Source organism: Myotis yumanensis, unplaced genomic scaffold (assembly GCF_028538775.1).
Source record: "Myotis yumanensis isolate MYYU_CA2020_CCGP unplaced genomic scaffold, mMyoYum1.0.hap1 SCAF_6, whole genome shotgun sequence".
Lineage (NCBI taxonomy): Eukaryota > Metazoa > Chordata > Mammalia > Chiroptera > Vespertilionidae > Myotis > Myotis yumanensis.
The window spans coordinates 93,956,854-93,981,293 of record NW_027223757.1 but is presented as its reverse complement, the minus strand read 5'-3'; the positions used below and the strand labels follow the sequence as shown (position 1 = coordinate 93,981,293).

Below are 24,440 nucleotides of genomic sequence, written 5' to 3'. Positions count from 1 at the left end.
CAAGATACGGGACCAGAAATCACTCTGCCCTCTGGTTGCCCTGGTTACCTCAAAGACTTCTTCATCCAGGATACGGGCACCAAAGATGATCACTCCATGGGTGTCCAACACTGGACGAGCACTTCGGGGGAGAGGCCGGGTGACTCGCTTCTTGCAGTCAACAATGAGGGTGACAGATTGGCCCTTCACAGCCACACCCACACGGTGCCACCTGGTCATGGTGGGAGAGGTTTAAGTGACTGACTGAAGAGGGAAAGTCAACAGAGCTGGGGAGCAGTTGATGGAAGGGTTAAGGCCAATAATAATAGTAGTAGTAGTAGTAATCACAGTAGCCATTATTTATTGAGTGCTTACAATGCACCCAGCACCAAGAAACACATTCCTCATTTGATTCTCTTGATTGTATTATCCCTCTTTTACAAACACAGAATGGAGGCTCAAAAAAGTTAACTTGTCCAAGGTACAGGCTAGGACTACACACAAGGATTTAAACTCTAAAGCCCAAACTCTGAGCTACAAGTGACTGAAGTTTGGGCAGTGGGCAGGTGAGGTGTGGCCAAAAGGCTAGGCAGGATTTTCTAGTTTAGGGAGTAGGGGTTCTGGGGCAGTGGCCACAGGGGAGTTCCTGAAAGCGCAGGCCAGGCGAGCAGAGGAACAAACTAACTTACTTGCCATCTGCTAGGTTGAGGCCTCTGAAGACTGGCTGAGCTGGGGGTCCAGGCCGGCCAGCCTGGTCCTCATACAGGAAGCGGACAGGTCGGCCCAGCTCCAGGCCCAGCTGTCGGATGCCCTGGGCACTATAGAGAGTCAGGAGGGGAGCTTGGAGACCAGGGCGCGTCCGGACCACAGTCAACAAAGAGAAATCTTTGGGAAAACCTCCTAGGACCCAAGAGAGACACAGACAGGTGGAGTGAAAGGCGAAAAGAGCCATAAACCCATTCCCTTCAGGTTTCTGCTCTCAGGCCCCACCCATGACCTAGCCCAGCTCTCCCTGCTCCACCCTGTCGCCCATACCTGGGAAGAGCTGGCGGGTGGGTGCGCTGAGCTGAGCAGGTCGGGACACTCGGTAGGCCACATCAGCTGGACACATGCCTCTTGCCCTCCGGACACCGTCAGGGAGGGAGGGGAACCTCAGGGCCCGGAGCACATCCACAGGGGGTGCACCTGGGAGAGTCCATGAGGGTCAGGGGAAGGGACGCACCCTCAGGAGGGCGTACAGAGGGGACACCTGTGGTGCAGAACTCAACTCCGGGGCTCACACTCCCTGAGAGCAAAGGCCACCTTTCCCTTACCTGCTCCTGGGTGGGTGGGAACCGCCACAGGAGCACAGCGGTGACCCTGTATTCATGCTCACTCCTGCCACCTCCCTCCCAGCAGCCTGTCAGGCTCACTCTCTCCATCTCTGCCTGAGAATCCCTCTCTATTCTCTCTTAATCTCTCTCTCAATTCCCCACCACCGCCTCTTCCTTCTCTCGCTGTGTCTCTTCTTCTCTTTGCCTCTGTATCTGCTGGTCTTCTGTCTCCCCGTCTTTTCTGTCTTCCTCCATAACCCTCACACTGTCCACCTTTTCCTTTCCTGGTCATTCTCCCTCTCTCACTCCCTCTCTGTATCTCTGGGTCTCTGGGTCTCTGGCCTCTGGCCCATGTCTCCAGCACAAACAACATCTGGGCAATCGATCATCCTGGGCACGGGAGGCGCAGGGCTCCGGGAGGGAGCAGAGAGGCGCTCCAGGGGGAGCGGGCTTCAAGCTGCTGCAGCTGCCCTGATGGGGAGGTGGGTCATTCTGCCCACGCTGAGGCAGGAGACGCCAGGAAGAGCCACCCAGGGCCTGTGTCCCTAGCGTGAGAGATGGGCTGGGGAGGGGGGTGGAGGGGAGCCTGCAGCTGCCACGCGGACCCAGAGCAAGTCCAGGGCCCTGAGCCACACATCTGTGGATCCCATCAGAGTCCTTGCCCAAAACCAGCAGGCTCCCCACACCTGGAACTCTGATCCCCCCCCCCACCCCTCTGCACCCAAGACCCCGGGCCACCAGCCCTATCCCCTAGGACTGGGCTTCCTCGGGCTCACACGGGCTCACACTCCGGAGACAAAGGTCACCTCTCCATTCCTTGCTCCCACCATTCACACTCCTCACACCATCAGCTCCAGATTGGAAAAGCCCCAAAGAAAGTTCCTGCAAAACTTTCATAGAAGCATGAGGCAGGGCAGGGCAGAGCAGTCTGGAGAGAGAGCTGGGTGGGGTGGTGAGGTGGTGCCGGCAGGCAGAGAAAAGGCCCTTTGAGTCCAGAAGCCGGGAAACCACGGCCTGCCTGCCTCCCTCCTCCACATCCCCCCCCCCCGCCCCCCCCCCCAACCTAGCCTGGCCCCTGCGTGTGGCAGCTCCGCAAACACCAACACACAAGGGCTGCTTTGAGAGAGAGCGGTGAGTGAGACAGAGACACAGAGACTCACAGAGACCCCAGGCCAAGGAGACCTCAGAGGCCCCGCGCCCACCAACCCCCAGGAAAGTGCAGCCCCATCCTAGCGATGACTCCCACAGGCGGCCCACCTGTCTCCGCACCTCAGGCACACGTGCCCCATATCTCAGGCCCAACCTGCCCACAGGCTCCCCCGCAGCCCCATCACCCCGCCCTCCACCTCTGGGCCAAGTGCCCCCTTCCTTGCTCTGAATCCCGCCTTGCGGAGTCCCATCTCTACAACTCAGCTCCCAAATAAGAGTGTCATCTCAGCATCTCCCCACCTCCATGCCCCAGGGTCCCTTTCCCCCAAGAAAGACTCAGAGTCTAGAGTCTACCCTGCACACTTGCTCCATGTCCCTGAGCTCACACTGCTCACAGCTGGGAAGTTCTTCCTTCTGTAATCTAATCTAAATCCTTTCTGCTGTTATTCCGACCACTTTCTTTCCAAAGCAGAGGAAATGAATAGTCAAGTTATATGCAAATCAGTCTCCAGTGTTTTCAGGAGTGGGGGCGGTTGGCTCCAGCCTGCCTAGCACCCGGGTGCTCCCAGTCCCCTTCCCTGCCCTTCCCTCCCACCACCCCCACCCCTCACCCCCCGCATCAAATCCCCTTTCCTAGGAGCCAGGAGTTCTGGATCCTGGGAAAAAAGAAGGAAAAGATTGGGGCTGTGGACACCAGGGTCCCAGGAGAGCCCGGCTGGCCAGAGGGGGAGGGGCGGGGCAGGAATGCAAAGAGTTGGCTCCCACCTCAGACACCTGATCCCCCTCCGTCCAGCGGCCGTCCTGTTGGCAGCCAGCCCCAGTGCTCCCCAGAGCCAGCCGCGTGGCAGCATCGAGGGCACAGGGAGGGGGAAGGGGATCCTGTCCGAGAAGCCAATGGAAAAAGTAGCCCAGGCCCCTCTTCGTTCTCTACTTACCGGCTCTGCTCTGACCCACACAGATGCGCCCCTCGGCCCCAAGATATGGAGAGAAAGCCCAGAAGACAGGCATGCGCCCCTCACTATCCACTGGCATCTCCCTCTCCGACCGGCTGGACCTCTCCCCGGGACCCAGCCCCCAGCCCCACTCACGGCCTTCAGCCTCAGCTGCCCTCCCATCACCTCAGTGAAGAGGACCCCTGCGCTGGCTCCAAGGGATCCAGGTGTCCTGCGCTCCGCCCTGGGCCTTTGATCCCCAAAGCCCCCTGCGGGACTCAAAAGCTGCCCCCCCCCCCCCCAGCACTCGCTGTCCCGGGGGCATCAGAGCTCCAGCCTGACTCCAGGGACCCGGGCGTCGGGGCTCCTCTTACCTGCCCCGGCGGGGGCCCCGCTCAGCCCCAGCACCAGCGGCACGAGCAGCAGGAGGCGGCGGCAGCGGCTGCACCGCTCCATGGCCGGACGGATCTCCGGGCTCCAGGGACCCAGGGGCGCGGAGGCACGGGACGTCCCGAGCTGACAGGGAGCGAGCCGACGGCGAGCCCGGGGTCCCGGGAGGTCAGAGGCTGTCGGGGGGGCGACAGCGCTCAGCGGCCCGGCTCCATGCAGCGAGGCGCCGTCGGGGCTCCGGCGCTGCTCCCTCCTCGGCGGCCGCCGCGCCTGTGTGTCCCCGGCCACCCCGGCGGCCCAGAGCCCCCACTCCGCCCCCGCCCCCGGCCCAGCCCCCGCCCCCGCCCCCGGCCCAGCCCCCGCCCCCGGCCGCCCGTCAGAAACCCCACCCTCGTCTCCACCTGGGGCGGGGGCGGGACGGAGCGCTTCCTCGCTGACCCTGCTCCTCGCAAGGACTCGGTGGCTCTACCCTACGATGCTTCTCGGGGACCCCAATATCTTCTCCCCAGCCCCGTCCTTTCCCAGGACCCCCGACGTCCAGTCACAGCCCCCCTCCGGTCCCCTCTGCCTTGGGGGCCAGAACCCTCCTTCAGCAGCGCCCTGGGTGGGGTTTAGGGGACAGTGGGAGGAGAGGCAGGCCTGGGGGTCGCCCCCCCATCAGGTCTCCATAATTACTCCCGGGCGCGCCCCGTAATTACAGAGCGGCGGGGGCTGGTATTTATAGACGCGGCTATAGATAGCGGCTGGCGACCTGCAACTCCACAGCCGCTTTGGGGGGGGCGGGGGTGTTGGGAGCCCCGTGGGGGAGACCGCACAAACGGGCTAACCAGGTCCCAGGAGATGAAGTGGGCGGGGGGGGGCGGTAGGGAGGCCCGGAACCCAGGTGGAAAGGGACCCCGTGGAGGGCGAGGGCACAGTCTGCCGAGCTGGAAGCCTGGGAAACAGGGTCACTCGGGGACAGGAGGCCGCCTCCCGGCGGGCCACGGGCCGCGGCGCCCGGCGAGCCCCTCGGACTGGCACGGCGCCGGGTCTGCCCGGAGCCCGCGGCAGCGGTGAGACGGGAGCGAGGCGAGGCGCCGCCGCCCGCTGGCGCTGGGAGGGCGCAGGCGAACAAGGCGCCTTTGAGAACCGCCGCCCCCCTTCCTCCTCGGCCACCCCGCCCCCCGCCTGGCACACCCTCTTCCCCCCTCCCGACAAAGGGCGCCTTGTGTCCCCCACCTTGCGCCGCCTCCCGGCCCCGGGGAACTCAGCACCGTTAGTGTCAAGGGAGCGTGTCTGGAGGTCCCAACCGACCGGATCCCCCACACCCAGCGAGATGCCGCGCTGTCCACGCCAACAGTCACTTCAGTCCAGAAAACAGCGATTTTAATTTGAAAGCGATTTTATACGTGAGTGAAAGGGAAAGAAACCCCAGAGAGAAGAGCTGCAGGGCAAAAATCATGCAGCCCCGGCACCCCATCTCTGCAGGCCGGCACCCCATCTCTGCAGGCCGGCCACCTCCCCGCCTGGCCCAGGGCTGGGGAAGCCCCGCCATCGCAGCCCAGGCCCCGTCCACGGGAAGAGATGGGCGAGGGCTTGAGAGGGCCTGGGCTTCAAGAGCCCCAGGGCCACCGTCTTGGGGCCCTGCCTTTCCCACATTCCACCTCCACCACTGGCATCTTAGTCAACCTGGGGAAGTACAGTACTTCTTTGAGTCTAACTGTAAATCTCTATCCTCAGAGGAAATTAAAAATAGCAGATGGGCTCCTACATCTCTACCCACCCCTTCACCACCACCACCTTATTTCTCAGTCTGACTGCAGGAGGTGACGTGCGAGAGGTGACTCCGGACGGGGGCAGTGACAGAGTAGCCCTGAGCTGCCAGGCTTGGTTAGAGAAAGGCCTGTCAGAGCCCTACTCCCATGTCCATCACTTTGGGGGGCCTGCCCCCCAATATCCATCTCTGGGAGAGTTCCCATATCCACTCTCCAGACAGGGAGCTAAGTGAGGCAGGATGAAAAGGAAGCAAGGCCCTGGGAGAAGGCCAGTGCTTTGTGCTGGGGAAGATCATTCCAGGCGGGGTGGGAACTCACCCCAAGTCATGGCAGACCCAGACCAATTCAGAGGCCCGAGGCCACTGAAGGAAGAGGTCCAGCTCTCATAGGGCCTGGGGTCCCCTCTGACTTGGGATATCAAGCAAACCCCTTGGAGGGTTGATGGATCCCCTGGAGGTCTCAGTCCTGCTCCCTAGTCCTCACCCCACCAAGACTCCAGGCACACGGCCCTCCCCACCCTGCCCCAAGGCTTGGCGTCCCCCTCGGATGTGCACTCCTCAAGTGCGGGAAGCACCACGTCTGTGTCTGGGCTCAGGCCAGCTGGTGGGGCGCCTCGAGCATCTCCATGAGGAAGGTGTCGATGGGGGTATCACCGATGAGCTTGAAGAAAAACAGGTGCTCTAGACACTTAAGGCCAATGGATCTGAGAGCAGGAAGACGTAGCAGCAGCTTGGCAAACCTGGGGGAGGGGGGGGGACCGAGAGAAAGGGAGTGAGAGCTGCAATCGCATGGGCCCTGAACACACCCGTGGCCCCCCAACCTCTACCGCATGGGATCCTCAGTCCCCACAATCCCTCACCCCCACAACTCCTTCTTACCGTCCCTGCTGCTCAGGGTACTTCTGTTTGCAATAGGTCTCCAGTGACGCATACACTTTCTCCCGCAGGACCTCCACCTCACTGGGGTTGGAGAGGCCCTTGGCGTCTGGAACAGCAGGGAAGAGGAAGGAGGAGGAGGCAGGCCAATCACATCAGCACAAACGGGAGATGTGGCCCACGTGAATAGCTGTTCCCTTCCGGGCCCCATCTACTTGCCCTTCTCCAGATGCCTGGTCAGGGAGCAGGGCACATGGGGTTTGCGGGAGGGGTCAGAAGGGGAATGCATCGTGGATATGGGATGTTCTTAGTTATCTGGGAGATTTCCGGGCAGAGGGTCTTACTGAGGGCATAGCTGGGTAACTTAGGAGTCTCCGGAGAAGAGGAGGCTCCAAGGTTGCTTTGGTCTTGAGAGATGGGATGACCTCCTCTTACCTGGATTGAACAGAATGATTGCCCTCAGGCAGCCAAGCTCTGTCTTGTCCATCCTCATGTCACGCATTTTGGACACTAGCTCTGTCAGCACCCTGGAGAGGGACCTGCAGGTCACTCAAAGGTCACAGCTCAGCCAGCCTTGGACACGGACCAGCCTATAGCCCCACCCCCTCCACCTATAGGCCAGCCCAGCGGAGGGCCACTGACCGATCAAAGATGGCTCCCACGCCTGCAGAATGGGCTGAGTTGCGGTGCACGTGAAGACCTGTGGCGAGGAGGATGCCATCTCGGACATCAATGGATCGATGGGAGAAGGAGGCAATAAGGAGCTCATTCCAGCCTGGGCGGGGAGCAACAAGGGCCAGGAGCCAGAGATCAGGCCATGGGATTCAAAGCACACCAGGGGAAAAGAAAAGGTGGCGAGGTCAATGAGCTTGGCTCCCTGAGTATGCAAGTGTGCACTGGGGTCACTGAAGGTCATGTCAAAAGGGGTCAAATGTCAAGAGGTCAAAGGGATCCAAGGTCACTGACCTGCCCGCAGCAATATGACCTGGTCATCCAGAGGCAAGGAGGAAAAGTGTGGGATCCTCTTCGCCCACTCAACAAGCGTGAATAGCTGTTTGTCAGCTGCCTGACAGATGTTAGTCACGGGGTCGTTTGGCTGCAGGGGGTGGGGGGTAAGAGTTATGGGAGGTTTAGAAGTACACTGGGAGCCCCCTTGTAAGAGACTTTGATACCCCCTCCTACTACGTGGTATATCTCTTCAAGCCCCATCTAAACTGACCCCTATAAGTCAGGCTTTTCTTCTGGCATTTGTGAAAACATGTATTTGGGACGTGCTGTGGTTCTGCCAACCAGTGGGTTGTTCTGGGGGTGGGACAGAGGACACTATCACAACCACCTCAGATATTTAAGAGACCCTGTTTGCCAGCACTTCCAGTCCCAGACAGTGTTAGGAGGGTGTGAGGGGAACAGAGGGGAGGTGGAGGCAGGACAGACCTAGGCTCCCACTTCCCCAACCCCCATCAGGGAGAATGGATTGACCCCATCACTCACGCTGCTGCCGCTACCCCCCGGTTCCCCCAGGACCCTCAACGCCCTGGTCACTCTTCTGCTCCACAGCAAGCTCTGCCTCCAGGATCCTGTCCACAGGCATCTCCTCGGGGGCTCCCCCAGCCCCCTCCCCATCCCCGTCCTTGTCCTTCCCCCGTTGACGCTCCTCCTGTACCGCTGGTTGGGGGAGGGAGGACAAAAAGTGGAAAGTCAGCAGCCTGCCATGAGGAGGTTCTGAAATGTCCTTAGGGTCTTATCAGCATCTGATGGCCCTGAGGAGATATTTATAGGAACTGGGGAAGTCACTACAAATAACAGACTAGGGACAGTCTGGAAGCAGGGGTTGTAAGAGGGCACAGAAGGTAAGAAGGAGAAGGGAAAGAGAGGATAAAGGAATTAGGGAGAAAGCTAACATTTAAATGAGGGCCAAGCTCATTTTAACATTCACTCTATTATAACAACCCTGTGAGTTCTTGTCTCCATTTTTTTTCCCTTTCCTCTTTTCCTTTTTTGTGTTTTTTTTATGTTAATCCTCACCCAAGGATATTTTTTCCATTGATTTTGAGAGAGAGGGAGGAAGGGAGGGGGAGAGGGGGGAGGGGGAGGGGGAGGAGGGAGAAACACTGATCAGTTGCCTCCCTAACTCCTTAGATCACACGTGCCCCGCCCCATCTAGGGTGGGGATCCAACCTGCAACACAGGTACATGCCCTTGACCAGGAATGGAACCAGTGGACCCTTCGGAGTGCAGGCCAATGTTCTAACCACCGAGAAACACCGGCCAGGGCTCTTGTCTCCATTTTTAAAGATGAAGAATTTCGGCCTAGAGAAGTTAAATAGCATGCCCAAGTTCACACAGTACATGGTAAGTCATACAACTGAATCCAAGAGTGCCTGCCTGCAAAGTCTGTGCTCTTCTGACTCAACACAGAGGCAGTATAAGGAGCACCGGCCTGGGTCTTCAGAGACATGAGTTCTGATCGCAGCTCTACCACTCATTTATTGCATGGCCTTGGAGAAGCTAGGCCTTAGGCTCATCTCGAAAATGAGATTTGATCAAGATACTCTCTACAGGGTGTCTCTCAGAATTCCAGAGTCAGACTGAAGAAGGTAAGATTAAAAAAGGGAAGGTGCCCTGAGGTCTTCAGTAAACTCTGTAGCTTAAGAGAGTGGAATCCCAGAGTTTGGAGGAGAGACCAGAGAGAGAGCACTGGGTCAAAGAGAGGAAGGGATATTCAGGTTAGAGAGGGACACAGAGAGCCCAACACGGGTAAGGAAAGAGCCTACCCTCACACCAGACTAGGCAGGGGTCACAGGGACAGGCCAGAGGCAGAACCATTAGGAAGGAAACTCAAGGGATCAGATGAGGGTTTCGGGGAGAAGAGCTGATGAGGGAGAGAGAGATCAAATATCGCCCTCTGGAGGAGAGAGAAAACAGTCCCGTCTTCCCTAAACCTTCCCTCTTCCCCCTCCCTCCTCCCTCCTCTCCCAGAGGGTAGACTGGGAAGCCTGGGTGGGCAGGCCCTTACCTTCCCTCTTCATGCCAGTGGCCAAGCACTTCTGATAGCGGCAGTACTGACAGCGGTTCCGCTGGCGCTTGTCCACTGTGCAGTCCTTGTTGTCCCGGCACGAGTAGGTCAGGTCCTTGCGAATGGTGCGCTTGAAGAAGCCTTTGCAGCCCTCGCAACTGTAAACGCCATAGTGTTTGCCTACAGGGGGAGGGGAATGGCAATAGCAAGGCTGCATGCAAACCGCTCACCATTAAGTCTCTTGCCAAGTCTGCTCTGTGTTTGCCACACACAGAGCTGGAAACGAGGACGTGAGGTGGTCCATTCCACCCTTCCCTCTACCGCCCCCCATCCCGTCTGAGCTTCAGGTTCTTTAGCTCTCACTGGGCCTCCCCCAGCTACTTGCTCCAAAGAAACCCCATGAGGCCCTGGGAATCCCACAGGGGATGGTCAGTGGCAGACATAATATCTCTCTCTCTCTCTCTTCCTGTCTGCTGGTCCTCTGAGCCCCATACCTGAGCTTCGGTCCCCGCAGATTGCACATAGCCGTTTGCCAGCCCCAGGGCCACCTGGAGGGGGTGGACAGTGCAGGCCCCGGACCCCTAAGACTGGTGGCTTCACATCTTCAGGGGGGCCAGACCCACCCCCAGGGAGCGACACTGTTGAGTTAATCTGGGATAGGGGAAATAGGGAGGTCATGGGGAGACTCACTGGGAAAGGGAGTCAGAGGCGATGGAAATCATGCCCTAACACCTCGGCAGGGCCCTGCATTGCACATCCTGGAGAGCACTGTTACACTGCAGTCTGCGGGGAGGGCCAGCCCTGGAGCACAACCCAGAGACTAGACACACAGTGTCCCTTGAGATAGTGCAACACAGTGGCCCTGAAAGGTATGTATCTCAGAAGGGCAGGTGGGACCAAAAGGGCAGAAAGTCACTGACAGGTGAGAGGGACATCAGAAATATTGGGGTTCCTTTTGGGGTTGGGGTGGACACATGCACTGCAAGATCAGTCACCTCAGGGGATCTCACAGGGACAACAGGCCTGCCAGAATTAGAGGTCTGGAGGTCAGTGGGTCATGGGGAAGTTCACACAAGGATCTAGGGTCACAAGGAAAACAAGGAAATGCAAGTGGAGAGGCAGAATGTGGGTCACAACCTCTCACCTGGGGACTGCTGACAGGCCCGGAGAATCCTGGGGGAGCTGGAGGGGGCAAGCCAGGGGAGCCCATGGAAGAGCTGATGACAGGGAAGGGGGAGCCCAGGGGAGGGGGTGGCATCGGGGGTGGGGGTGGGGCCCCAGAGCCTCCAAGGGAAGGGGCTGCTGAAGGGGGTAGAGGTGGCCCAGGAGGAGAATGGGGAGGGGCCCCCTGGGAAAGAGGATTTGGGGAGGAACTGTCTGGGCTTCGGGAGTCTGAGGGAGGGGTACACAGAGGCACAAAGACACACAGACAGGAGAGACAAAAAGAGAAAATGAGTCTTCGATCATTCAACTGAAGACTTGCAAATCCTCCACTGCTCCCTGCCCCCCACACACCTACCCCGTTCCCAAGCCCAGAGACACCGGTTATCACACAACAGCTCAACTCCTAATTGTGGTGACAGGAGGGGGTTCACAAAGGAGAGAGGGTGATTCAGGCGAGGAAAACTCCAAGCAATGTATTCGGTCACCCAAGGCCGGACGCCCCAGCCGGTCTCCGGTGGGTGGGGCAACACGTGGGCTAAGCCCTCCACTCCCAGCTCGTGGCCTGAGCGTGGCCTGAGCGGGAGAGACCCCTCCCGGGACGCAGGACCCGCCCTCCAAAGTCAGGATCCTCAAACTAGGACTCCGGGGCCCCTGCCGGGGAGGGCGGTGTGCGGGGCCTCGGACCGCAGGGGCCGGAGGGCGGAAGCTTCCCCCTCCCCGCCCCGCCCCGGAGGGAGGGCGCTGAGGCCCTGGGGAGGGAGGGGACGCGTGTTTACAAACAAGGGGGCGGGAGCGCCGGGGGAAGAGCGCCCAGGGAGGGGGAGGGGTGCAGAGCGCGCGGTCCCCGGCTCGCAGGTCCGCTCGCTGGACACTCACCCCGCCCGCTGTCGCCCATCCCGTCCCGTCCAGTCTCCCCCGGCTCCGGCTCCGGGGTTTGTTGTTCTCCGGCTGCCGCCGCCGCCGCTGCCGCCGCAGGATCCAGCCAGGGCCGTCGCCGCCGCCACCGGGACGCGACCCCACAATGCATTTCTTTTCGCACCCCCACCGGCCCACACTGCCCTGCGGCATGCCGCTGGGGGAGGAAGGGCGGGCGAGCGGCCCAAGACATGACTCCGGGCTGAGTGTCGGGATGCCGAAGAGGTACCAGAGGTCCCCAAGGGTTGATTGCGGGGCCAGCCGAGCACGAAGCAGCCCTAGAGAAAAAGACTCTGGCCTGAACCGGGTCGAGTTAAGCGCTTCGCGCTGCTCTGCACCAAAATGACAGCGCCGATGTGGCAGCCATCTTGGTACAGAAGGGAAGTCGCCGTGCTAGTTCCCGCCCCCTCGCCTCGTTGAAAACGGAGGAGGCGGTCTCCGGCCCGGGAACCGGCCTCGCCCACCCTCCCCTCAAATAACCTCCTCATCCGCGCATGCGCGCCGGGGCAGGGCCGGGCGCCGCCATCTTGGTAAAGGACTGGAACCGAGAGACGAGACTTCCTGTTCCCGCGGGAGCTGGAGGCGGGACTGCCACGTCCGAGTAGACCTGGCGCCGAGCGGATCCCGGAGCTGGTGAGCATTCCTCGCTTTTCCCCACGTCCTTTCCAGGCTCTCCCCACCTCATCATAGAGACGAGGGCCCAGAGAGTCTGTGAAGTGGAGGAGCAGAGCTCAGAGCGGTGTCCCGGGCCCTAATCGGGAGGAGGTTCGGAAGAAAAAGAACGAGTTGGGAAGCGCGCGGGTGGGGGCAACATGGAATAGGGGAGCGGCTGGTAGACGGGCGCGGAGGGCGCGAGCGGAGTAAGCGGACCCCGCACAGGTATAGAGGTGATCAAGCGGAGTCACTGTTTCTGTCCCTCTGGTCAGCGTGATGGCCAGAAGCCTGGGGTCCCCCCACTGGGTGGCCGTGGGACTGCTGACCTGGGCGGCCCTGGGGCTGCTAGTGGCCGGACACGGGGGTCATGGCGACCTGCACGAGGACCGGCACGAAGACTTCCATGGCCACAGCCACTCACATGAGGATTTCCATCATGGACACAGCCACGCCCACGGCCATGGCCACACTCACGAGAGCATCTGGCATGGGCATACCCACGGTCACGACCACGAACATTTGCATGAGGATTTGCATCATGACCATAGCAATGGTCACTCCCATGAGAGCCTCTACCACAGAGGACATGGACATGACCATGAGCACAGCCATGGAGGCTATGGGGAGGTTCCAGGCAGCAAGCGGGACCTGGATACTGTCACTCTCTGGGCCTATGTGAGTCCCTAGGGGATGGGGGAGAGAGGGACTGGTTCTGGATTGTTGGGAAATCCTGCACACTTGACCCCTGACTCTCCCTCACCAGGCACTGGGGGCCACAGTGCTGATCTCTGCAGCTCCATTTTTCGTCCTCTTCCTTATCCCTGTGGAGTCAAACTCCCCCCGGCACCGCTCTCTGCTCCAGATCTTGCTCAGTTTCGCTTCTGGTGGGCTCCTGGGAGATGCTTTCCTGCACCTCATCCCTCATGCCTTGGGTAAGTAACTTCAAGTCACTACCTCAAATCCTTCCTATATAATAAAAGGCTAATATGCAAATCAACCAAACAGCAGAACGATCAAGTCTCTATGATGTGCACTGACCACCAGGGGAGACACTCAACGCAGGAGCTGCCCCCTGATGGTCTGCGCTCCCATAGGGGGCGCACCGCTCAGTCAGATGCCCGGCTCACAGCTGGCGAGCGCAGCAGCAGTGGTGAATGTCCGACTGATGGCTTAGGCCTGCTCCCCACAGCCCAAGCCGTCAGTTGGACATCCCCAAGGGCTCACGGACTGCAAGAGGATGCAGGCCGGGCTGAGAGACCTTCTCCTCCCCATACCCCTAGTGTGTGAATTTTGTGTGCCGGGCCTCTAGTCTTAATATATTTTGTTCTTTGGGCAAAGGGTTCTTTCCCCTTTGTGATCTGTGGCCTTCCAATATTTCTGCAAATATACCCCGCTTGGGGCAGGTATTTTCTCATCTGCCCTTTTCTCCCCCTTCTTTCAGAACCTCATTCTCACCACCTTCAGGAGCAGCCGGGACATGGACACTCCCACAGTGGTGAGGAAGGGGAAGATGGAGACAGGGATTGGGGAGCTGGGGAAGGTCTATCCCTCCCAATTTTTCTGTACTTGAGGAGGAGTCTGGAACCCACATCTCCCTTAATGTCTCAATGCATCCATCCCCAGGCCAGGGCCCTATTTTGTCAGTGGGACTGTGGGTCCTCAGTGGAATTGTCGCCTTTCTTGTGGTGGAGAAATTTGTGAGACACGTGAAAGGAGGACACGGACACACTCATGGACATGGTCACACACACGGAAGTCATGGACATGGAACACAGGGTAAGCCCAGGAACACCTTTACTGCAAGCCACCTCGCTTGCCTCAGAATCCCTTCATCTTATGGCCCTTCGGTGGGAGGGGAGTTCCCCACTCTTATCAACTCCTTCCTTCTCTCAGAGCGTTCTGCAAAGGAGAAACAGAACTCAGAGGAAGAAGAAAAGGAAGCAGAGGGGTTGAGGAAGCGGAGAGGAGGGGGCACAAGGCCCAAAGATGGGTCAGTGAGACCTCAGAATTCTGAAGAGGAAAAAACAGGCTCAGGTGAGGTCCAGAGTTGGTAATACGCCTAGGCAAGGGACATCATCATGAATCACGTGGAACGTGTGCAGTGGGTAACGGCAGATGTCTGGAAAACACATAGGGGCTGGTTGTGAAGTCCTCTCCGGGGGAATATGTGATAATGACTGACCAGGGCTGGGATGGGGTGATGGAGCATCTAATTGTTTTGTCTTCCTTTCCTCCTGTATAAGATCTCCGAGTATCAGGGTACCTCAATCTGGCTGCTGACCTGGCACACAACTTCACAGATGGTCTGGCCATTGGTGCTTCATTTCGAGGGGGTTTGGGATTGGGGGTCCTGACCACAACGACTGTCCTGCTACATGAAGTGCCCCACGAAGTTGGGGACTTTGCCATCTTGGTCCAGTCTGGCTGCAGCAAAAAGCAGGTGGGTGATGATGTGCCTCCTACCCTCTACTCCCTGCTCATCCACCCCAAACCCAAGTCTGCCTCTCCTTAGTTTCAAACAAGTCATACTGTTATTGACAATAAGTCTAGAAATGAGGGGAAGTTGGGTTTCTTTTTTCTATAGCTTAGTATTTTTTTAAGCCCTTACCTGAGCACATGTTCTTTGTTTTTAGAGAGAGAAAGGGAAAGAGAGAGAAACATTGATTGGTTGCCTTTTGAACGTGTCCCAACCGGGACCAAACCTGCAACTTAGGTATGTGTCCTGACCAGGAATAGAACCCAGAACCTTTCCATGCACAGGACAGCACTCCAGCCAACTGAGCCACATAAGCCAGGGCGCTTAATATTTCTTGAACTGTGGTCCATAAACCATCTGAATGGCTTATTGGGGTCTTTCAGACCACACGCCCCACCTTGGATTACTGAATCAAAAGGTCTGTGAAAAGGACCTTTTTGATATCTAAGATTTTTCAGAAAATGTTTATTCTAGATTCCCTCTTTCATACTCTTTTTTTAAAAATATTTTTTTATTTCAGAGGAAGGGAGAGAGAGAGAGAGAAACATCAGTGATGAGAATCATTGATTGGCTGCCTCCTACACGCCCCGTACTGGGCATGTGCCCTTGACTGGAACCCGGAACCCTTCAGTCTGCAGTGCAGCACTGCACCACTGAGCCAAACCAGCTAGGACTTTGTTTCCAAAGATACACACCCTACCCATATATACCTATATCCTACCAGCCAAGTCTAACCTACCCATAATCTTTAGATGATGCTGAGTGCCTCTCTCTCTTTTCTGCCCACCAGGCAATGTGTCTGCAACTACTGACGGCAATAGGGGCGCTGGCAGGCACAGCCTGTGCCCTCCTAACTGAAGGAGGGGCAGTGGGCAGTGAAGTTGCAGGTGGTACAGGCCCTGGCTGGATTCTGCCATTCACTGCAGGTGGCTTTATCTACGTAGCGACGGTGTCTGTGTTGCCTGAGCTGTTGAAAGAGGCTTCACCATTGCAGTCACTTCTGGAGGTGCTGGGGCTGCTGGGGGGAGTTGTCATGATGGTGCTGATTGCCCACCTCGAGTGAGAGGTGGGATAAACTGCCCCCACCCCAGCCCCAAACCTTTAGCCTCTCAGTCCTCTGGGTCTGGGGTCTGTGGAGGTTGGGGGCCTGGCCAGACTCATCTGCCAAAGGAAGGAGTTGTTTCCTAGGGAAGTACTGATTTTGGCATGAAAGCAGCAAGATTTGACAGTCTTATAGGAGCTGTAGGGATGAGTATGAGAGGCCAGAGGGACCATCGTGTTGGGCATGTGCTGACCATGTTGTTGGGTGTGGGGCACTAAATGGGGCCATGGAGAAGGCTGGAAGAGACCACTGATGGCGGCCTACGGAGTCTCCTGCCCCACCTGTTCTCAGAGAACCAAGCTGCCACACACAGATTTCCCCACGGTCCTCCTCCTCCCTCCCTCCCACCTGTGGGTGGGGGCTGCAGGGAGGGCTAGAGCCCTGGGAGTCGGGGCAGCAGGCGTCGCGATAAACATCTACTAAACTTCAATCGTGTGTCTTGATTTGGAGGGGAGGGGCTTTAGTTGCTAATCTCATTGCCTGATTTTTGTTTCTAATATTTTTTATATCGCTGTTTGAATCGCGGGGGTGGGGTGGTGACCGGAAATAAAGTCCTCGGATCTTCCGCCCCAAATGCATTCTTTGTCTTTTGGGGGGAAATGTGGGCCCCTCATCTTCCCACTCCTCTTGGCCCCAAGTGGCAGTGGCTGGCCACGCCCCCGCGGTGGGAGGTCGGCTCCAGTCGGTGGCCGCCGGCGGCCTGTAGCTGCCGCGGCTACAATTGGCCAGGCTTTGCCCTCGCCACGCCCCCGCTGCGCCCGGGTTGGCTCCGGGCTGGTCCCGCCCACGGCCAGCCATGGCGACTCCGCTCCGGCTCGGCTCGGCGCTGGCCCTGGTCACAGGTTGAGGGGTCCTCTTTCAGGGCGGGTTGGGGTTCCCTCGGCCTCTGCAGCCGCTGGCCCGAATTTTACTAACCGGCCGGTTAACCTCTGACCCCTGCCCGTTCCTCCCGCACCCACGCCCGCGTGTTCTCCACCCGCAGGTGCGGGAAGCGGCATCGGCCGAGCCGTCAGTGTGCGCCTGGCCCGAGAGGGGGCCGCCGTGGCCGCCTGCGACCTGGACGGGGCAGCGGCACGGGAGACTGTGCGGCTGCTGGGCGGGCCGGGGAGCGAGGAGGGGGCGCCCCGTGGAGCCCACGCTGCCTTCCAGGCTGACGTGTCGGAGGCCGGGGCCGCCAGGCGCCTGCTGGAGCAAGTGCAGGTGAACGCGGGCGACCTCCCCTCAGCGCTCACTGCCTCCACCGCCCCCGGCTCGCCATGGGTTTTGGTGTGTGACCTCCCTCTTCCATAGGCCTGCTTTTCTCGCCCGCCGTCTGTCGTCGTGTCCTGTGCGGGCATTACTAGGGATGAGTTTCTGCTCCACATGTCTGAGGATGACTGGGACAAAGTCATAGCTGTCAACCTCAAGGTGGTGACTCTGAATCTGATTTCTGGCCCCTTTATCTTGGGAAGGGAGTTGGAGGATGACTCTCGCCCCAGCTGATCCTTCTACCTTGTTACTCTTCCCCTCCCCCTCCCCCCAACTAGGGTATCTTTCTCATCACTCAGGCTGCAGCCCAAGCCCTGGTGTCCAGTGGTTGTCATGGCTCCATCATCAACATCAGTAGCATCGTAGGGAAGGTCAGGTTGAGTTGGGATGAGGTCAGGTCATAGAGAGGAGAGCTGCTCCTGGGGCCTCCTGATTCATCCCACATCTCTGACTCACCTGTAGGTGGGGAACCTGGGACAGACAAACTACTCAGCATCCAAGGCTGGCGTGATTGGGCTGACCCACACTGTGGCCCGGGAACTTGGCAGGTCGGTCAGACACCTGGGGGTACAGAGGGCTGTGCTGAGGCAGGTGGGAGCTCCGAGGGAAGGGCCATTGCCCAGTCCTCTCCACAGTCAGCAGCCTCTCTCCCTTCCACAGACATGGGATCCGCTGTAACTCTGTCCTTCCAGGGTTCATTGCAACACCCATGACACAGAAAGTGCCACAGAAAGTGCTGGACAAGGTAGGCCATGGGTGGAGGGCAAAGAGCAGAACCGTGCAGAGCCCAGCCTCTCTGGGTTTGAGAGAGCGAGAGAATGCTGGACACAGTACCTGGCTAGAAGTAGGAAATCAGTATGTGCACAGGAATGAAGACAGAAGAAAAAGGGTCGCAGACTCAATCTCAAAAAAAAAAAAAAAAATCCATAAAAGAAACTTTGAGCCACACATGAGTGTTTCCTTACAGGTGACTGGAATGATCCCAATGGGACATCTGGGGAACCCTGAGGGTGAGCGCTGGGTGAAGGGGAGGCTCTGGGAGGCCCTGAGTGAACAGGTCCCACAGCCTGTGGTATCAGAGAGGGTCTCACAGGGTTGATGGTTGGTTCTGTTTCCGGGGGAGGGTTTCTGGTGAGAGGTGATGGCTCCTTCGGGTCCATGGGAGTACGTAGGGGCTGCCCTCTCCTCACTGTTCCCGTAGATGTGGCAGATGTGGTCGCATTCTTGGCATCTGACGACAGTGGATACATCACCGGGGCCTCAGTGGAAGTTACTGGTATGAGGCCGCCTTGGGAGGGAAAGGGCTGATCTGAGAGCCAGTGAGGGGAGTCTGGAGCCACTGAAGGAAGGGCAGAAGTTCCCAAGGGCCAGGGACAGAGCAGGGTGGGCGCCCCCACCCACCTGTCTCCACCTGTGCATCTGTCCACATGTTCCTGCCCCTCCCAGGAGGACTCTTCATGTAACTGCCTCAAGGACCCTGGACTCTGCGCACCCCCCCACCACTCTGCGGCCTCCTGCTGACGAGGACTCCGAGTTCCCAGGCTACAAAAGAGGTGGCAGTGTATGGCTCAGGAATGCTGAATATGGGAGGCAGGGGTGCTTGTGACCTTAATAAATTCCAAATCCTCTTCCCTGCCACCTCCGGTTCTTCTTGTGTCCAAGCCCTCAGACCCTTCCCCACCTCCCCCTTTCCCCAAAGGATTGTTCCCTTTCACTGCCTGGTCTCCCAGGGCAACCCCTGCCGCCGGGTGTGAGGAGAGAGCGTGTGTCACTGTGTATTCGTGACTCTCTGGGTCTTTTTGGAGGGAGAGGGTCTTTGCCCCACCCCCCACCACTAGTCCTGCAGCCCCAGTTTCCTCCCCCCAATACCCTGGTCTGTGGTCCCCAACGGTGATTTGTCCATGGCCCCATCCCAGTGTCCAGTCTGGCCTTAGGAGGGGGTCTTGGAACAGGTGGCCCTCCCCCACCCCCTCCTTTCTCCGAGTCCCCCTCTCCTTTCTCTCCACCTTACAATAGCTGCAGCCGGCCTGGGGTCGGATGGGGGGGATTACAGGAGGGGGCCAGGATTAGGGGAATGGACCAGCGATGAAAGGAGCTGGAGGAGAGTAGAAGGGAGGGGGCGGGAGGAGGAGGAGGAAAGGGAGGGGGTCTGCGCTGATCGGCTCTGGAGCCACATGAGGACTGGCCACGGACTGGAGGAGAGAGGACAGGGAAGTAGGGTAACTGGGGGAAGGGGCGAGGGGACCCACCGCTGCCTTGTCCCAGAAACAGGCCACCCCTGGCAGCTGCAGCCCCAGCCGGGAGCTCAGGCTGGAGGGGACGGGCCGCCCATCACGGTCTCTTTTCCCGTGTGTCCCTCACCCCCTGCCCTCAGCGGGGATCGCTCGGCCCCTTCCTCTCCTCTTTCCTCCCGGGCCCCTTCCTTTACTGCCAAGTCCTGACGGGGGCCCCTGCCCGCGTCCCACTCCAGACATTCGGCCCCTGGGCCCCCGCACACGCGCGCCCCCCCGCCCCGACAGGGCCCCTCCGGTGTGTGTCCCGCTTCCGCGTGGCGCTCCGTGCGCCTCCTCCCCGCACGGGCCGCGGCTCCTGATTGTCCAAACGCAATTCTCGAGTCTCCGGCTCGGCCGAGAGTTGGGTCTGGACGTCCCGAGCCGCCGCCCCCAAACCTCGAGGGGAGAGCAGGTCGGAGGGCCTGGGGGAGCCCCCGCGGAGGGCGGAGCGAGGCCCCGGTGGCGAGGGGTCCCGGGCCTTCGGGACCTAGTGCCTTCCCGGGACTGGAGGCCCGAGCGGAGGGGTCCTCGCAGCTTTGTTCCCGGAACCGGGCGGGGCTCCGGGAAGTTGTGCGGGACGGGGCCGCGCCGAGAGCCGCCGGGGGCCGCGGCGTGGGGGAGGTGGCCCTTCTGCCACCCCCATCCCGTCCCTCCCGGGACCTAGGCGAGCCCAGGCCCCGCCCTCCGGCGCGGAGGCCCGCGGGGGCCGCGGGCAGGGACCGGTGGCCGGGCTGGCGCGCGGCGGGGCGGGCCGGGGGCGGAGGCGCGGCCCCACGTGGTGTGAGACTCCGGGGACGGGGCCGCCGGCGGGGCGCGGCGCCTCCCGAGGGCGGGGGCCAGGGCGCCCACGTCGCGTCCCACCCGGGCCGCGAGTGCGGGTGACGTCTCCGCCGCGGGGGGAGCGGAGCGGAGGGGCGGGCGGAAGTGACGTCGGGCCCCAGTGCCCGGGCCTTGGCGGCGGCGGCGGCGGCGGGAGCTGCTGTCGGAGCAGCGGCTGCGGACCGAGCAAACTCGGCCCGGGAGTCGGACCCGGGCGCGGCGCTGCGGCGGCTGCGCGGACGGCGGAGCCGGGTGAGGGGCGGTGGGGGGACGGAGAGGCGAGGCCCCGGAGGGGCGGGGTCTGCGCGAGGGGCCCCCTAACCCGGTCCCTTCCCTCCCCTCCCCCTCTCCCAGCCCACCTCGCCTCCGCCGCCGCGGCGGGGGTCCGCGCTCCGTCACCATGACGACGCCCGCGAATGCCCAGAACGCCAGCAAGACGTGGGAACTGAGTCTGTACGAGCTCCACCGCACCCCGCAGGTGACAGGGTCCCTCGGCACGCCCGTCCCCAAGCCCCTCCATCGCCGGACCCCCCTCGCCCAGCCTTTCTCCGTGTTTCGCCCCCTTCTAATGACCCTGGTCCTAGCTTTGAATCCCCTTAACCTTTTCAAACCACTTCCACATTTATTTTATTTAATTCTCAAAGCAGCCAGAGAGGTAGAGCAAATATTACTGCCTTCTTTTGAAAGGTGTAAACAGTTCTGCGTGGTAGAGCGGTGCTGTGAGCCTCTCCTTGGGAGTTTATTGAAAATGGAGCTTCTGATGCAGGATGGGATGGAGCCCAGACCCTGATATAGGTAGCACCGTGGCCACACACTAAGAAATTCTGTTGACTAAGGCTTCCCCAAACCACAGATCTGTGCCACCCTCACCCTCCGGTGTCCCTCCATTCTCAGATCCTCCTCAAAGCTCCTACTCTTAATTAAGAGACATTAATTCTGTTCTCCATTCCCTTCAAGTCAGTAGCTCCTTCTCTCTCAGAATTACCATCTTTCTCAAGTGGCCATAATGGGGTATCCAGATTCTGCCATCGCAATGTATTTCTCAAAACTCCCATTTCATGGACCACTTGTCTGTCTGTCTATTTATTTGTTTGTTTTAGAGAGAGAGGAAAAAAACAATTTGTTCCACTTATTTATACATCCATTGGTTAATTCTTGTCTGTGCCCTGACGGGGGATTGAACCTGCAACCTTGGTGTATCAGGACAATGCTCTGACCCACTGAGCTACCTGGCCAGGGCAGACCACTTGCTTCTAAAGCTCTTTACCCCCAACACACCGCCAACTTTCCCCTCACTGGTGCCTCCAGGAAGCCATCATGGACGGTACGGAGATCGCAGTGTCCCCTCGGTCGCTGCATTCGGAACTCATGTGCCCCATCTGCCTGGACATGCTGAAGAACACAATGACCACCAAGGAGTGCCTCCACCGCTTCTGCTCCGACTGCATCGTCACGGCCCTGCGGAGCGGGTAATGGGAGGGACGCTTTGGAGATGGGGTTCCAGGTGCAGAGCTGAGGCCTCCGTGCCCTGGCGACGGACTGCTCAGGGCCTCCTCTCTCCCGCCCCAGGAACAAGGAGTGCCCTACCTGCCGCAAGAAGCTGGTATCCAAGCGGTCTTTGCGACCAGACCCCAATTTTGATGCCCTGATCTCGAAGATCTACCCCAGCCGGGAGGAATATGAGGCCCACCAAGACCGGGTGCTCATCCGCCTCAGCCGCCTGCACAACCAGCAGGCGCTGAGCTCCAGCATCGAGGAGGGGCTGCGCATGCAGGCCATGCACAGGTGCGGGGCCAGGAGGGAAGCCGCGGCAGGGCTGGTGGGACAGATCCACGGGCCAGACTCCGGGCGCTGACTTGCTGCCCGCCATCTTCTAAACCTAGCGCCCTAAGAGCTAACGGTGGCCCGCCCGATTGTCAGGCCTGGAAGTCGTGGATGTAAATTGCAGCTTCTTAGCAGCGGGCGCTACTATTCTTAAAAGGAACATAGCTCACCTTCTAACTTTCTATACGGCAGAGTAGTAGAGTGACCTGGAGTGTGAGCTCTGGACTCACATTGCTGGGAATTAACACACCCCCTCGGCCAGCACTGCTCCGTCCTTACTGTGTATCCAGGTCACCTAAGAGTCCCCTTAGAAATGCAAAACTTGATTCAGTCGGCCTGGAGTTGGCCTGAAATTCTGCATTTCTGCAAGCCTATGCTACAGGTTCTTGGAGCACCCTTTGAAAGGAAGGGACTATATGATTTCAAACAAGTTATTTAACCTCTCTAAGCCTCAGTTTCCTCAGCCAGAAAATAGAGATAATGTAATTACCTGCCTCGTAAGACTTGTATTATGGGAGACGATCAATGCAAAATAGTTAGCAGTGTGCTTGGCGGGTAGTTAGTATTTAATAAATATTAGGTGTCATCGTTAAGATTTCCCTGATCTTTTCAATCTCTGAAGTTTAAAGTCTAGATCTTCTTATCCTTGATGCTTTCTAACCTCAACCATTTGCTTCTACAGGGCCCAGCGTGTGAGGAGGCCGATGCCTGGGTCAGATCAGACCACCACGATGAGTGGAGGGGAAGGAGAACCCGGGGAGGGAGAGGGCGATGGGGAGGATGTGAGCTCAGACTCTGCTCCTGACTCTGCCCCAGGCCCTGCCCCCAAGCGACCCCGTGGAGGGGGGGCAGGGGGGGAGCAGTATAGGGACAGGGGTAGGAGGCACTGGTGGGGTGGGTGGGGGCGCTGGTTCTGAAGACTCTGGTGACCGGGGAGGGACTCTGGGAGGGGGTACCCTGGGCCCCCCAAGCCCTCCTGGGGCCCCTAGTCCCCCCCGAGCCAGGTGGAGAAATTGAGCTCGTGTTCCGGCCCCACCCACTGCTCGTGGAGAAGGGAGAATACTGCCAGACGAGGTGAGAGCCCTGTCTTTCCCCAGCCCGCTGAGAACCCAAAGATCATACAGCCTTCCCTCAGCGTGGGCTTTGCCCGACCCAGAAAAACCCTCACCCAGAGCCCCTTTTGGAAAGTCCCTACTTCCCTCTGCATTCCAGGCTTCCTCTGCCCTAAATGTGCCCCCTTTCCCACCCAGGTATGTGAAGACAACGGGGAACGCCACAGTGGACCATCTCTCCAAGTACTTGGCCCTGCGCATAGCCCTCGAGCGGAGGCAGCAGCAAGAGGCGGGGGAGCCAGGAGGACCTGGAGGGGGTGCCTCTGATGCTGGGGGACCTGATGGGGGGTGGTGGGGAGGGTGGGGGCGCTGGCGGAGGTGACAGCCCTGAAGAGCCTGCCTTGCCCAGCCTGGAGGGTGTCAGCGAAAAGCAGTACACCATCTACATCGCCCCCGGGGGTGGAGCTTTCACGGTGAGAGCCTTTGAGGGCCCTGGTGTGGGGGGAGCAGGGAGGGCGGCCTGGGGCCCCACAACCAGGATCCGGATTTCTGACTGACCATCTCTCCCTCCCCCTCCCCCTCCCTTCCCCCTCTTCCTCCACCTCTCCTTTCCCCTCCCTTCCCCTCCCCCTCCTCCTCCCCCTCCTCCTCTCCCTCTCCCTTCTCCGTCACTCTGCGTGCCCCCCCCCCCCCCCCCCCCCCCCGCTTTGCCCCATCTCTTTATTACTCCTTTCCTTGCCGCCTCCCGTGGTCACCTCTCATTCATTTCCTTTACTGTCTTCTCCAACTTCATATTCTCTTCCCTGCCTCTTCCTCCACCCCCTCTGCAGACACTAAATGGCTCTCTGACCCTGGAGCTGGTGAATGAGAAATTCTGGAAAGTGTCCCGACCACTGGAGCTCTGCTATGCCCCCACCAAGGATCCAAAGTGACCCCACAAGGGGACAGCCAGCAGATGGGGACCACGGGCATCCCTGTGTCCTGGCCCCCCACCCCAGCTTCTGTCCCCCAGTGCTCCCAGCCCAGCCAGCCAGCAAGAGGACACAAATGAGGACATGTGGCTTTTATACAAAGTATATCAGATTCTTCTATATTGTACAGATGCACCCACATCTACTGCCTTTTCTATTGCCCCAAACTTCCCATCTACACCAGGTGTTGGGTAAGGTGAAGAACCCTCCTACCAGCAACAACAAATGTGCTTTTTTCCTCTTTGAAACCTGCAGTTCTGTGTCTCTGTCGGGGTGCACTAGAAGGGGGGTGAGATGGGAAGCCGAGACATCATGTAGAGTCAGCCTTGGCGATGGGAAAACGTCAAAGGTTATTAAAGGCGTGTCCGTCCCTTATTCTGAACCTCCAAATAGCAAATAAGTACAAAAATGGGGAGGGACCAGGGCCCTGTGAAGTCAGGTCCTGAATTTGCCCCCTAAATCCTGAGATGCCCAGGCTGAAATCAGTTTCAATTCCAAAAGGAAGGCAGGGAACCTGTGGGTCGCGACCCCTTT

The 24,440-nt window shown here is 59.2% G+C and overlaps 5 protein-coding genes across 9 annotated transcripts in view; 3 read left to right on the top strand and 2 right to left on the bottom strand.

Moving 5' to 3' along the window:
• Positions 1-3,886, bottom strand: part of COL11A2 (collagen type XI alpha 2 chain) — a 28,950-nt gene extending 25,064 nt beyond the window's left edge. The window contains 4 exon segments of the mRNA XM_070418796.1: positions 49-211; positions 669-879; positions 1,015-1,164; positions 3,748-3,886. Coding sequence (XP_070274897.1) covers positions 49-211; positions 669-879; positions 1,015-1,164; positions 3,748-3,829 — 606 coding nt within the window. The 5' untranslated portion in view covers positions 3,830-3,886.
• Positions 3,887-5,111: 1,225 nt separating this feature from the next.
• On the bottom strand, positions 5,112-11,885 carry RXRB (retinoid X receptor beta). Its single transcript, XM_070418793.1, is given in 11 exon segments — positions 5,112-6,256; positions 6,396-6,501; positions 6,828-6,919; positions 7,035-7,167; positions 7,359-7,488; positions 7,884-7,901; positions 7,903-8,057; positions 9,409-9,588; positions 9,903-10,059; positions 10,553-10,800; positions 11,449-11,885. Coding segments are annotated over 11 exon segments (1,599 nt in total). The 5' UTR covers positions 11,681-11,885; the 3' UTR covers positions 5,112-6,108.
• A 99-nt stretch (positions 11,886-11,984) lies between these two features.
• On the top strand, positions 11,985-16,293 carry SLC39A7 (solute carrier family 39 member 7). Its single transcript, XM_070418795.1, has 8 exons — positions 11,985-12,120; positions 12,414-12,816; positions 12,905-13,073; positions 13,583-13,636; positions 13,765-13,917; positions 14,035-14,175; positions 14,385-14,581; positions 15,408-16,293. The coding sequence occupies exons 2-8, from the start codon at positions 12,418-12,420 to the stop codon at positions 15,678-15,680; spliced, it is 1,386 nt and encodes a 461-aa protein (XP_070274896.1). The 5' UTR covers positions 11,985-12,120; positions 12,414-12,417; the 3' UTR covers positions 15,681-16,293.
• A 199-nt stretch (positions 16,294-16,492) lies between these two features.
• HSD17B8 (hydroxysteroid 17-beta dehydrogenase 8) lies at positions 16,493-18,605 on the top strand. 5 transcript variants are annotated; one of them, XM_070419443.1, is made up of 9 exons: positions 16,493-16,561; positions 16,702-16,919; positions 17,010-17,126; positions 17,246-17,338; positions 17,430-17,515; positions 17,628-17,712; positions 17,935-17,977; positions 18,169-18,243; positions 18,414-18,605. In XM_070419443.1, exons 1-9 carry the CDS (start codon positions 16,516-16,518, stop codon positions 18,428-18,430), a joined length of 780 nt encoding a protein of 259 aa, XP_070275544.1. In that variant the 5' UTR covers positions 16,493-16,515; the 3' UTR covers positions 18,431-18,605. The 5 variants fall into 5 exon arrangements, with proteins under 5 accessions (XP_070275544.1, XP_070275545.1, XP_070275543.1 ...); XM_070419444.1 differs by lacking the exon at positions 17,935-17,977 and having other exon boundaries at positions 17,267-17,338; XM_070419442.1 differs by lacking the exon at positions 17,935-17,977.
• Positions 18,606-20,178: 1,573 nt separating this feature from the next.
• On the top strand, positions 20,179-24,154 carry RING1 (ring finger protein 1). Its single transcript, XM_070418792.1, is given in 10 exon segments — positions 20,179-20,311; positions 20,414-20,537; positions 21,368-21,528; positions 21,629-21,844; positions 22,566-22,734; positions 22,736-22,873; positions 22,875-22,957; positions 23,134-23,278; positions 23,280-23,408; positions 23,766-24,154. Coding segments are annotated over 9 exon segments (1,221 nt in total). The 5' UTR covers positions 20,179-20,311; positions 20,414-20,459; the 3' UTR covers positions 23,868-24,154.
• The last annotated feature ends 286 nt before the right edge of the window (positions 24,155-24,440 follow it).